At 43.1% G+C, this 12,753-nt stretch overlaps 2 protein-coding genes across 2 annotated transcripts; both read left to right on the top strand.

The window, feature by feature from the left end:
• Positions 1 to 263: 263 nt before the first annotated feature.
• Positions 264 to 3,836, top strand: rtn4rl2b (reticulon 4 receptor-like 2b). The gene is made up of 4 exons (XM_084010329.1): positions 264 to 408; positions 1,803 to 2,029; positions 2,147 to 2,377; positions 2,902 to 3,836. Exons 1-4 carry the CDS (start codon positions 360 to 362, stop codon positions 3,772 to 3,774), a joined length of 1,380 nt encoding a protein of 459 aa, XP_083866455.1. The 5' UTR covers positions 264 to 359; the 3' UTR covers positions 3,775 to 3,836.
• A 6,115-nt stretch (positions 3,837 to 9,951) lies between these two features.
• Positions 9,952 to 12,745, top strand: selenoh (selenoprotein H). The gene is made up of 5 exons (XM_084009811.1): positions 9,952 to 9,971; positions 10,264 to 10,369; positions 10,678 to 10,820; positions 11,043 to 11,162; positions 12,503 to 12,745. The coding sequence occupies exons 1-4, from the start codon at positions 9,956 to 9,958 to the stop codon at positions 11,147 to 11,149; spliced, it is 372 nt and encodes a 123-aa protein (XP_083865937.1). The 5' UTR covers positions 9,952 to 9,955; the 3' UTR covers positions 11,150 to 11,162; positions 12,503 to 12,745.
• Positions 12,746 to 12,753: the final 8 nt, after the last annotated feature.

The following is a 12,753-nucleotide window of genomic DNA, read 5'->3' as shown; positions in this document are numbered from 1 at the left end:
ATGACCTCATCATATTCAGATAACAATATTACCTTTTTGACAGACATTGATGTCAGTGATTTTGTTTTAGGTAATGCCACAGTGAAGACAGTGACAAAACCCGCCATAGCACTGCCTTACTTGTCCCTTCCTCCGGCGACTCTCACCCCTCCTCCCGGGCTGACGTAGTCAGGATCCTCCGCTGCCCACGACCATGGGCGAGAACCCGGCCGCGAGTATAAAGAGCTCCCCGGGACTCCGGCTCGTCACTGCCTGAAGCCGCAGCAACTCGTCCACCAGAGCTGAACCTCAGCAGAGATAGCAGCAAGCAGGCACTTAACACGCCGCGCAGGCTAACTCGCTTTCGGCTTTGGTTCGAGATGGAGACCCGTTGCACCGTGAGGCGTTCCAGGACCCGCAACTTCAAGGGTGAGTTCATTTTCTCCAGCATGCACCTGTAGCTTCAATGCACCGATACGTTTTTTTTTTACATTATTATTATTTGGCTAATGCAATTCTGTGATTTACTGACACTTGTTGCATTTTGTTCGTTTCCAGTGTGTACTTATTTTTAAACAAGTGTTTTAAGGAACAATCACATTTTAAACCGTAAAATATCTTTAATACTTCCATTTTATTCTGGATATCATCTGTTGTGTCAGTAGGAAACAGACGCATAGACTTTATGCTTTTACGCACAGTGATTTTGCAATTAAATTGTTGACCATTCAACATTTTTCAACACCTATCTAAATTCATATTATGTCTGTCAGTTGATGATGTTTTAAATCTAGAGGAATGTAGCACATATAGGGAGTCAGAGTGCGCACATTTGAGGCAATGTAACGCAAAGATTTTGCCCTCAAATCTCTAGAGGACATCAAATTCACATGTTAATAATTAATGTGATTATATTATATTATATTATTAATATTGCGTTATTAACAGCATTATTAAAGTTAGTTTCTATGTTTGAGCGCACCAATGAATGTTACCAAAAGTCTCATTTGGAGAAAAGTATGCGCGCACGATTCCAAACTTTTTTTCTCCTCTCGTGTCGACTTTGGGGTAAATAATAAGTAAGAAGACACGAGAACGGTGTCTCATTCCACGTCCGCTACATCTCCAGTTCCCAGCTAATAGTCCAACTTGTTAAGGGGTCAAGAGGTGAGCCACTGGAAAATCTTGCGCACAATAGATGAATGGGAACTTCATCATTATTTCATGCATGTACTTTTACCGCGGTGGCCACTTTTGTGCGCCGTTATTCGAGCTGTGCCAAGAAGCGGTTGCAATATTGATAAGAACCGAAACTGATCCGGGTCTGGTTACCGGTTTTACGCGTGCTCTTTGCGTGGCAAGCTTCTCAGCGGAAAGATCCTTTTGATAGCCTGAGAACTAGGAAACCAGGTTAATTAAATGCAGCGAGGCACTTCTGCTTCACGTTTCTTGACTCTTTTAAATTTATGGTGATTTCCTCTTCCAAACAGCTGAAATCCAGAATTATGTAACAGTGTCAAATCATCCATGGAGACCTTTGCTAAGCGAGTTAATGTAATCTGGTGAATTATATATGAACCCCGAATTTCTGGGAACCATCAACAAGTCAGGGATGAGAGCACAGCAGTGCTAAAAAGAATCACTGTCAACAGCAACAGGCTTGAAGGACGGACAGCAAAGAAAGACTGTGCCAAAAGCTGAAATCAACCCCTCTCTCTCTCTCTCTCTCTCTCTCTCTCTGTCTCTCTGTCTCTCTCTCTCCAGGACTCACAAAAGTATGAATTTTCTCCTCATGAGTATGAACATCCTTTGTCTCCCTGCAGGTGGGCTCTCCCTGTGGCTAATTCTGTGGCTGGTGGTGGTGAAGCCGGGCGGGGTGACGGCATGCCCCAGGCTGTGTGTGTGTTACCCCACGCCCATGACGGTCAGCTGCCAGTCCCAGAACCTAACCATAGTGCCGGCAGGTGTGCCATATGACTCACAGCGTGTTTTCCTGCAGAACAACCGCATCACAGAGCTGCGTGCAGACTCTTTTGGCTTTGAGACCCAGGTAAAAAAAATGGCTGTGTGGGCATCTGTTGAATTTACCAGCAATATTTGCAGACATTCTTATTCATCGTTTTTTTTTCTCCTCTCTCATCCCATTATTTGTCTTCATTCGGTGCAGGTACTTTGGCTATATGGCAACAACATCACCTGGATCGAGGCCGGGGCCTTCAGTAACCTCAGGGTGCTGGAGGAGCTGGATCTGGGCGACAACCCGCTACAGCGCCTGGAAGGTGGAGCCTTCAGGGGCTTGGAGAAGCTGCAGAGCTTGCACATGCATCGGTGCAAGCTGGCTACTCTCCCCCATGACCTCTTCCACAAGCTGTACAGTCTACAGTTCCTCTACCTGCAGGTAAAACCAGCACACACACACACACACACACCCACACACACACACCCACACACACACACGATGGTGCTGGCAGGACACTTGCAGAATGGATTTATGGACACACCAGTTGCCAACACGCAGGCTGAACACCCACTCACAGTGAAACACTTTTATGCTGTGCATGTTGAAGTAGGTTTTAAAAAAAAAAATATATATATATATATATAATTTCTCTTCAGTGCAAAAATAGCTGGGATAATTACATTACCTGTATTTTTTGCCAGAATTTTCAGCTTTTGGAAACTAGTGAGATCTCAGTTCTTGTAGCATCCTTGAATCCGCCACATTAAATTATGTTCCAATCAACAATAAGACCCTGCCAAAAATCTCTCCCATGCTGTTTGGTTCCAGTTGGTAGAAGCCACTTGTTTTCCTCCTATCACAGCTGATAGTAATTACTGACAACTTTTGCCAACCGACAGCCTTAATATTCCCATGTGCTTTTCCACAGCACTAAATCTTCTGGTATTTTGTCTTTGTTCCAGGAAAATCAGCTTCACTTTCTGCAGGATGACCTGTTCTCCGACCTGGTCAACCTCACCCATCTCTTCCTGCATGGAAACCGCATCCGTGCCCTGTCTGAGAATGTGTTCAGAGGTCTGGTCAACCTGGACCGCCTCCTTATCCATGACAACCGTGTCAGGCAGGTCAACCGCCGGGCTTTCCGTGACCTTGGTCGCCTGACCATCCTTTACCTCTTCAATAACTCCCTGGCTGAGCTGCCAGGCCAGGCCATGAAAGACACCCAAGGCATCCAGTTCCTCCGCCTCAACGGTAACCCCTGGTCCTGCGGCTGTGAGGCTCGTCCCCTCTGGGAGTGGTTCCGCAAGGCTCGCATTTCCTCCTCTGAGCTCATGTGCACCTCCCCATCCCAACGTCGCGGCCAGGACCTCAGATTCCTCCGGGAGATGGACTTCGCCCTCTGCCCTATGCCTGACCCTGGCTCTCTGGCCGGGACCACCACAACCACCTTCAGCACCAAGACCCGCTGGTGGTTCTCCAAGCACAAGCCTGCATCTTCATCCAAGGCCTCCTACCAGAAAGGCAGCGATACAGGGAAGGCCTTCCCCTTTGCCGCCGGAAAGCCCCAGTACCTGCCCAAAAACCCCTCTGAAACCTTCTCCTCCAAGTACGAACTGTCAGAGGATGAGGTGGCACTCCCTAAGGTGGACCAAGAAGAATACTGGGCCAACTATGGGAACGAAGACGCCTCCATCCGCTGCTTCGAGCTGGAGTGCCCCCCAGGCTACGACAACCCAGCTTTCCCTTCGTCCTCCCCCTTACTCAGCACACCATACCTCCTCCAACTCCTGTCCCTCTCTATACTCACAGTCTCCCTCCATTTCCTTTTTGGCTGAACTCTTCTCTCTTTCACTCCCCTTTCTCCCCTCTGATTGCTCCCCCGCTCTTTCCAACTCTAGTTACTCTAGTAGTTTCAGTTACCTCCTCGAATGGCAGGAGGTGCTACACTGATGCAGGAGACAGCAGGCAGCTGTTTGTAAGAGCAGATATCCGTTGAGTTGATGCAGAGCAGGACGGGATGTGAAATAGCTGCTACTTACCAGTACAGGCTTTTAGGGATCAGATCATGGAAACCGATGACGGTAGGAAAGCAGAAACCTACAACAACATGAGACAGTTGGTGGTGTCTCCAGATGTGTTTTTGATATCACAGTTGTAAACAATGCAGGCGTTGTGAATCGACAGCTGTTTTTTTATATTATATCAAGTGCTCACCATCCACTCACGCTAACGCTGTCCCTCAATCATTTCTTTCTTTCATCATGAATTAAAGCGGCGAATAATCAAACCAGAAACAGGAGAACAATGTGGATTAAAATAGATAATGAGACTCCTGGGAGGATAGAAAAAGAAAAAGAAAGAATAACAGGAAGGAGTGAAATGAAAATCAATACAATGTGAGCAGCGTGAGCTTAAGATATTCATCTAAAGGCAGAAAAGGATGAGAGGGTCATTAGAACTGCAGGCAACAGGCCTCTCTCCTTCGGGTTCAAAATCTTGTGTGATCCCAGAGATGCCAGCAAAACACCACCACCCACACATGTACATATCACTCATTATCACTGTACATACACACATCCTAAATGCTGTATGTTAGACTGCTTGTGGTGATAGAAGTGATACTTACAATGTAAATGGAAGGCGAACCAATGAAATGTAGAAACTCCATTTTCGGGCCTCATGTTTTTCTTGTCTCTTCTTCGCTCAGACAACCTTAAGAAACGTTGTGCTCTGATTTTATGTGTGTGTGTGTGTGTGTGTGTGTGTGTGTGTGTGTGTGTGTGTGTGTGTGTGTGTGTGTGTGTGTGTGTGTGTGTGTGTGGGATTCAGTTGTTGACTGTTGTAGACTAATAACCAAAGTCCTGAGAAGACCAGTTTAAATTGGTCTCTTCTTAAAATGAGTGCCTGTGTGTATGTGCCTGTTTTCCTTTTACAAATATGTCTATTGGCTGGTACCCGTTACTTTACACATTGACCTGCAATTGGTGTCCGTCAGTGTGATGGTGTGTATGTTTACAGATATGTGTATTTCTTTTTTAGAAAGATTTAACAGATTTAACATTAAAAAAGTCATTTACGGACAGATAAACTACGTCGACCTTTAAAAAATATATTGTTTAAGAAATGTATGGGAATCTGTGTCTGTCTTTTCTGAATGCATTTGTTAATTCCATGAATTTCATCTTATTTCAGTGATATCTGTACTGTATGATACTATTGACCATGAACAGATCACAGGGACGATGAAGCTGTGATAAATAAAATCATCTTACCCATGTTAAAGCTGTACTTTATAAGAGAACCTTTCTTACTCCACTGTGTGTTTTTGGGATTATGGTTATTTACCTTATCATACCAATCAACATAGAACATGAACGATACTGTGATGCTAGTAGATTCTGTATTTTTCGATGGAAAAACTTGTTAGGAAAGTGTTTTGCTTTATTAAAAATAAAGAAACAATCGAAGAGAAGTGTGTCATCTTTGTTTCCTAAGGATGCCACAAAGGACTGCAAAATATGGGCAAAGGTGAGTGTGCTGGCACATAAGCACAAACAGATAATAAGAAATGGCAGAAACGTTGACTTAATTATGAAAGTCTAGTATTGCAACATTTAATTAGCACAATAATAAAATAAGAGAATTGTGAGCATGAATGTGGACAGTATCATCGGAGCTGTCTTTACTTTTGGCATCTCACATAGCTTTGACATCCTCGTGCAGTTAAGTCCTCCTCTTGGGAAAGGGAGGTGGTACTTGTAGTGTGTGTGTGTGTGTGTGTGTGTGTGTGTGTGTCTCTGTGTGTGTGTGTGTGTGTGTGTGTGTGTGTGTCTCTGTGTCTCTGTGTGTGTGTGTGTGTGTGTGTGTGTGTGTGTGTGTGTGTGTGTGTGTGTGTGTGTGTGTGTGTGTGTGTGTACACAAGTCTGTAAAGTTTAAGAAATCCCGTGTGTTTGGTGAAGGTCTCAACTGCATCCACTCCTCACCCAAGTCACCCTTCTCACCATGTGCAGAAGGCAGCTATATTGGGCGATGTTATACGGAGAGATAGATGAATGAGCTGTCGAAGTGCGTGTGTGCACGTGTACGTGCACGTGTACGTGTACGTGCGTCGTATGATTCAAGGATTGGGCTGAATGGGGAACACGCCAGGATGAAAATGTGACGATGTGTCCCGGAATCAGCACACCCCCTCAACAGATTAACTCTCACTGTGACGGTGATGCATACACTCATGTGTTGCATATACTGACATATACTGTGTGTGTGTGTTTGTGTGTGTGTATGTGTGTGTGTTTGCAAACACAAGTTATAAAGTTCAGAGAAGTTTGGTTGAGTGGCCCTCTAATCATTTTAAAATGCCTGTTTTCAGCATGAAGGGGGCCCGGTTAAATTGGAGGGTGCACTAACACATCATACTGGGTGTATCCTTGTTGAAACAGGTTTGGTTTGGTTACTGCCCTGTGATTGGCTGCAGAAGCAATGACATTTAAAAACCTTGTCTCCCAAATCTCCTATTTGGTCTCATGATCTTGCTGGGTTGTGTTCCTGCAGATACAAATGAAGTACGTTGCAAAAATGCAAATACTGTCATTACACTTGCTTACGCTTGGATGTTGCAACCACAAACATATTGCAACCTGCACATCTACAAAGGAGGCACAAGGTACGAAATATCCATTTCAGAGAGACCAAAATGTAACAGCGCCACAAACCGTGCTGTTTTGAAAAAGTAGTGCAACCTTTTTTTTCCCCCTCAACTATCTTTGTTCCCAACGTGCAACTATTTTCAGTTATCTTTCTTTACATTCAAAGAAGCTACCGGTAATTGGTAACCAGTATGATAATGTAAGGCAATCAGGGTGTTTGTAGCTTTAAGGAAGTGTTCTTCATATTGGGTGTAGAGTGAGTTGGGAAGATTTATACCAGCAGAAAAGTGAATATATATTTCATATGACCAACATTTGCTTGAAGGATTTAATAAAACAAAAATAGCATGATTTCTGATTTGTGATATAGGAAGCAAGTGAATTATCTGTCCAGAAGTGTCAAAGGATATTGGCCTATAATATCCAAGATTGTGAGTTGCATGCAGATGCTGTACATTTCAAAGTATCATATATATTTCACATTATGACCAAAAAATGTTAAAAAAATAAGTGATTGATTGCAACACAGCTCTGAGGCAGCTTTGAAGCAGAATAAAAGGACATTAACTATGGGTCATAACTTCACAGAAATGTGCAGATGGCAGATGGAAGACTGTGGACATGTTATCCTGCCAGGGTTAACCACCTCAAGAAATGCACATCAAAAACGTTGAACCGTGACCAACGTGCTTACTCTTCCTATATTTCCAAGTTGTTATTCCCCAGCAGTAGAAGTGTGGGTGTTTGCTCTCTATGCCTGAAAGCTGCTGCCTGGGTGGTCATGGGAAAATCTTGACTGTTTTTCCGGTGCGGGAACAACCAGACCATTAGCAGAGTGAATTTCTCTGAAGTCGTCAGACTTTGATGAAGTGCGCTCATCACACACTGTGCCCACTCACTCTCTCCCAATTTTATCCCATTTTTTCTTGCCTCTGCCTGTCTTCCTCCTTTTGTGCGTTCGCCTGCTGTTCATATGCTGTCACTCAGTCTTTGTCTGAACCATTTTCGCTCCCTGTCCGTCACACAGTCTCCCCCTCATGGGTATGCACGTCTTGGCCAAGCCTGCGTGTTGGCTTGTGTGACTTGATGTGCCTGCTTGTGTGTCATCGGCGTGTTCACCCTCACACATGTTCTTGTTTGCAGAGGATGAACGAGGACTCACATCCTGACGTCAAAGGAAGGAAACAAAGAGGGACTTTTTAGGAGGATGAAATTAATCCACTGCTCCGCTGCCAGAATGTTTACGCTGACACAAGAGAATACAATACAGCTGTTGTCTTTTCTTGACATTATAGACGATAATAGGGTTGAACTGCTGCTTGGCAATGCAGCGCTGCCGTTAATGTGAAATCCATAATTGATGAACATCATTTTGCAGCAGTGTCAGCGTGTGGAAACATGAGCCCCGGGACCAGCCAACCTGCTCATAACTCACCAAACGGAAGAGGAAGGAAACGGGTGAAAACCGAGAGATGAGGAGATCCTCCAACTATCTGAATAAACATGTAAACACTAGCTATTCTCACTAAACAGTGCGTATTTGCCATGAGTCCACCCATTCAGCAATATCGAGCTCTTGCTTGTGTGTGTTGTGTTTCTTTTGTGAGGTTGCTTTTCACTCATATAGCTTTATTTCATGCAACTGGTTTTGAAATGGTTTTCATAACCCCAAAAGCTGGAAATGGCAAAGGGTCATGGAATTCTTCATGTGGACCAAAAACATAAAAATAAACAGAATTGGACTGAACTGTGTATTATGAAAAGTTGGATAATGTTTAGCAGCTCTCTTGTAAAACATCCAGTGATATTCTCATCTTTTACCTAAGTACCCATACAGCAATGTAATAATACACTTTTACAAGTGAGATTCCTGCTTTCCAAATCAGCAACATATTTCATCATTAATCTAAATACAATATTTTATAAACTTCTTAACATGTTTTTAGAATCCTTAAAATTAAATCTTCCAGCATCTATGGTGGACTCTTATCTTGTTTGAAAAAGACAGACATGATGGGAACTTGCTGTGTTTCTTATACAGTAAGCAGCAGATTAGTGTACTTGTTAATGTTGCATCACAATAACCCACAATCCTATGCATTTGTTCAATTAATTGACATTTAAATGCAAATGTTTTACCAATTTACCAATTTACCAAAAGTTTAGGAAAAAGGATGAACAATAGAATACGTGAGAAGAAGATGAAGAAGCATACATGATTTTTATTAATGAAATATCTGCCTTCTGTTGCCTTTTGTATGAGTGCATGAGTGTTTGTGAGTGTGTGCACTTGATTGCAGGACTGCACATTGTGTGTGCTGTGTGGACGCAACCAGGACCTCTGCATCTGGTCTTGAATCCGTTCTAAGTAAAAGAGGAGAGCGGGGTGAAGACAGGGCACATCTGTCCGACGGTCTGTTCGCGCCTCGGAAGCTTTACACACACACGGCTAAAAATACACTTCGACAGACGGCGAAGGCAGATTGGGATCTAAAGACGCAGTAGGGATTTGAGGGTCTTTGTGTCTGGTCTGTTTCAGAGAGAGTGACACGCCGAGTGAAAGATTTAATCATATGGCAACGACAGCAAGACAGTGACGGCACGGGCCTGGACGAGTGGGTCTTGAGTTGCTTGTGAACAAAAGAACCGTTAATCATATGAGCGGTTGTGAGTCAGTCACACCACCTCGCTGTGGAGGTTCTATAGCCCATGTTTATTGGCATGGACGCAGCTTGTGACGTCCTAAACACAATTTGAGTGCCTAAACATGTGACTGCCACAGCCTCTAATGAAGACACGTGGATTCAGTATTGCTATTCCGGTAACACCATATTTGCTCTTGACTTTGGAGTCCTCAAGCACGTCCTTCTGTTGCTCTGTCACGTTGTCTTTCTTCTCGTTTGCTTTGGATGCTGCCTCTCTGTGTGGGGAATTTGTAAACGATTAGGAGCACAAGACTTGGGACCTGCATTCATCTGTCCCACTGTTTGCAGAGGACGTTACGCATATCTTCAATTTGAATAGCCAGAAGGGGGAATTGATCTCAAAGTTTATAGGTTTTAGGCCTAATCAGTGTGATGAGTCAGAGAACCCAATGCACCATCTGTGTGTCACAAGTTGTTTATTTACAATGTAAACTTGTTTTAAAATATGCTATATATCAATTATTACTTATTTTTTCCATGCCTGCTATCATAAATGCTTCTATTAATCATCTAAACTGTCAAGGCACTGGCTCCTATGCGTTTCCTGCTGGAGGTGTTTTGCTTCATGCCTAACAGTAGGTGGCGCCATGCACCGTAAACGCTGGTTCTTAGTTCGCCATAAAATTAAAGACGAAGAAGATTTTTTTTTCTTTGAAGTTAGAGCAATGGCGTCTAAAACAGGTGGGTGTGTTACGGCGTGGACAAATTCAACTCTGTAATGTAGCAACGTGATACAGATGTGACGTATGTTGTTTAGTTAGTGTTTCTCTTGTAGGCTGCAGGTTGCACTGATGCTAATGGTTAGCTAGCAGAGCGGAGTGTCCACACTGGAGGAATTTAATGATAACATCACATCAGCCAGTCTCTGGTTTGAGCCGCAGACTTGTTTCATAGTTAAACGTGGTGCCTCTCCCCCCTGTGGTCGGTGTTCAACTAGTCACCCAAACAAACCGCGACATCACTTGTGTTTCAGGGCGTCGAGGGACGAAGCGCAAAGCGGAGGTCCAGGCGGAGGAGGAGGAGGTGAAGAAGGACAAGGGACCGGGGGAGGAAGGCCAAAGCGTGGTCATTGAACACTGGTGAGAAGCACATGTCCCATTAAAAGCGTGCACTGAGAATTTATAAAGGGCTAGTTCGGGATTTTAAAAGTTGGTTTGGATCAGTGGTGCATCCCAATTCTCTTCTACTGCATCCCTCTTCCCTCCCTCTTGTGTATCTCCCTTGCGTCCTAGTCCCTGGAGAGATGGGATTTTTTTTAGAGAGAAATTAGAAGTCCTTTCACTTCATGTGAAGCAAGAAGCAGCTGGAGAGACTTTTGAAGCAGTTTGTGTCTGCAGTCATGCGCCACATTGAAAACCTGACGGTTGATCTGTTATTTTTCTGGCAGTAAGAGCTGACGAGTGTATGGGCGTAACGCTGAGGAGGTGAAGTCTGCCCTCCTTGCTGCCCATCCTGAACTGACTGTTGTCTTCAACCCAGAAAAACCTCGCAGGAACAGCTTTGAGATAACTCTGCGGGATGGAGACAAAGGTGAGGAGAAAATCCTCATTTGTAGGGGGCTGTTAAAGGTTTAGTTTGCCAATTATAATTCTAACCACTGTTCACCATCTACCTGCTGAGGGAATGAATTATTCCCCTCTGACGGAAGCTCAGTACTCCTTTTAAAAGGCTGTTTCAGCCCCAACTTAATGCTATCCTTTCAGAGGTGTTTGTTATACATTAATATTATTGCTTGTCTTCTAATGTCTCAAGAAACATCTCTGTGGACTGGAATAAAGAAGGGTCCGCCTCGTAAACTCAAGTTTCCTCAGCCTGATGTTGTAGTTGCTGCTCTACAGGAGGCTCTGAAGGCCGAGTAGACACCCAGTGAAGGTAAAGCTGTCAGACAGATTAATAGAATCATTTTATTCTTTAATAAAAGGAAGTAAAGTGTGAACTGTATTTGTTGGAGATAGATAGGGGTTACATTGAAATAAGTACTGCTTTCAGATTGTTTCACACGAGGCACCCAAACATGAATTTAACATAGATTTATACATACACACGTTTCATAATATACATATTTTATTTGTGAAAAACACAGGATTTGCAAAGGTCATAGTTGAAAAGTTACCATCAAAAAAGATATGTAGGTTGTTGCTTTTGTTTTTTTGATATAAGTTTTACAATCAGATGCATTACATAGGAAATTTGATGTCACCATTAATGCTTTACTGCCTGGTTTAGAGACAAGAATTAACTTTAGTTTTACAAATAATAAAACTGTTACAATTCCTGTAACCTTTGTTCTCCAATAATTCAAGTGAGTTCCCCAAACTGTGGACATGCAACAGTAACTCATTGTTTATTAGTTGTTGTTTGTTTCAGTAGATCCGAGGGTACTTTTTAAGCAGTTGATACCGTTGGATATTTGTCTGGATTCACTGTCCCCTTATGTATACTTCCATTTGTTTCCCCTAGAGCCATGTGTCACAGCCTAAACTTGGACTCCTTTTATGTCTTAGCATTTTATGAGTCACCAGCCTAGAGCAGACGTTAACGGCTTGTTAGTCGAGCTTATGACACAACCTTCAGCTGTTATCGCCAACAGACTTCTGATTTTCAGTGGCAAGCTAAGGCTGTGTTCACACTGCAGGCAACAGTGGCACAAACCAGTTTTTTTTTTTTGTTTTGTTTGTTTTTTTGAACAGTTGCTGCAACTTTTGTCGCGTCTAGATTGACATTAATCACTATTCTGCACTGTTATGTTATTGACATCCTCTGTACAAAAGGAACATTCATTGCATAATTAATGTGGCTCTCTTACATCTCATTCTCATTATCATCTGCTTTTGCCACCTCAACTTCTAAAAGAAACCATAATCCCTGACTTCAGTGGCCTCCATGTTTACTGATCTATGACAGTGTGCTGCATGTAACGTTGTTTGTCGATGTTCTTTTTGCACATATAAGTCAGTTAACAAGTGCAACCAATTCACACTGGAATCAGATATAGGCCACCTAAATGTGAGCAGCAAAATAACAAATCAGGTCTGAGCAATAAATCCAACACAGTTACATAGTTTGTTAATTTATGTATATGTGGAATCACTTTCAATCAGTAGTATTCAATAAAATCAAGTGTACATACTGCAGCTGGTTGAGACTGGGCTATAGAACACAACAGTGCTGTAAGGATGTGTAACTAAATCAATCATTTGTCTTGCATGCAGCCAAGAGGTAAGGAGATGTGGCCCATAGAAGCAGAATGATGAGGAGTGACTAATGGGATGTTCTCAGTCCCTTCTCTGATGATCCAAGCTCCTTACAGCTCACGTCTCCTGGATGCATGGTGACACCTAGTGGGGTGTCTCTGAGCCATTTCACACAATGCTGCATTTTTTTAAATGTATTTCTCAACAGTTTAATGTACTTTTAAATTGTATTTTTGCTAAATAAAGTGATTTTTTTGTTTCTCAATTGT

This window comes from Eutrigla gurnardus (assembly GCF_963514095.1).
Source record: "Eutrigla gurnardus genome assembly, chromosome: 5".
Taxonomy (NCBI): Eukaryota; Metazoa; Chordata; class Actinopteri; order Perciformes; family Triglidae; genus Eutrigla; species Eutrigla gurnardus.
The sequence above is the reverse complement of the archived record's forward strand: the minus strand, read 5'-3'. Positions and strand labels throughout refer to the sequence as shown.

Coding starts and splice junctions, on each gene's coding strand:
- rtn4rl2b (XM_084010329.1), top strand. CDS start 360: ATGGAGACCCGTTGCACCGTGAGGCGTTCCAGGACCCGCAACTTCAAG. Junction 409..1,802: donor CAGGACCCGCAACTTCAAGG/GTGAGTTCATTT, acceptor GTCTCCCTGCAG/GTGGGCTCTCCCTGTGGCTA. Junction 2,030..2,146: donor CTTTTGGCTTTGAGACCCAG/GTAAAAAAAATG, acceptor CATTCGGTGCAG/GTACTTTGGCTATATGGCAA.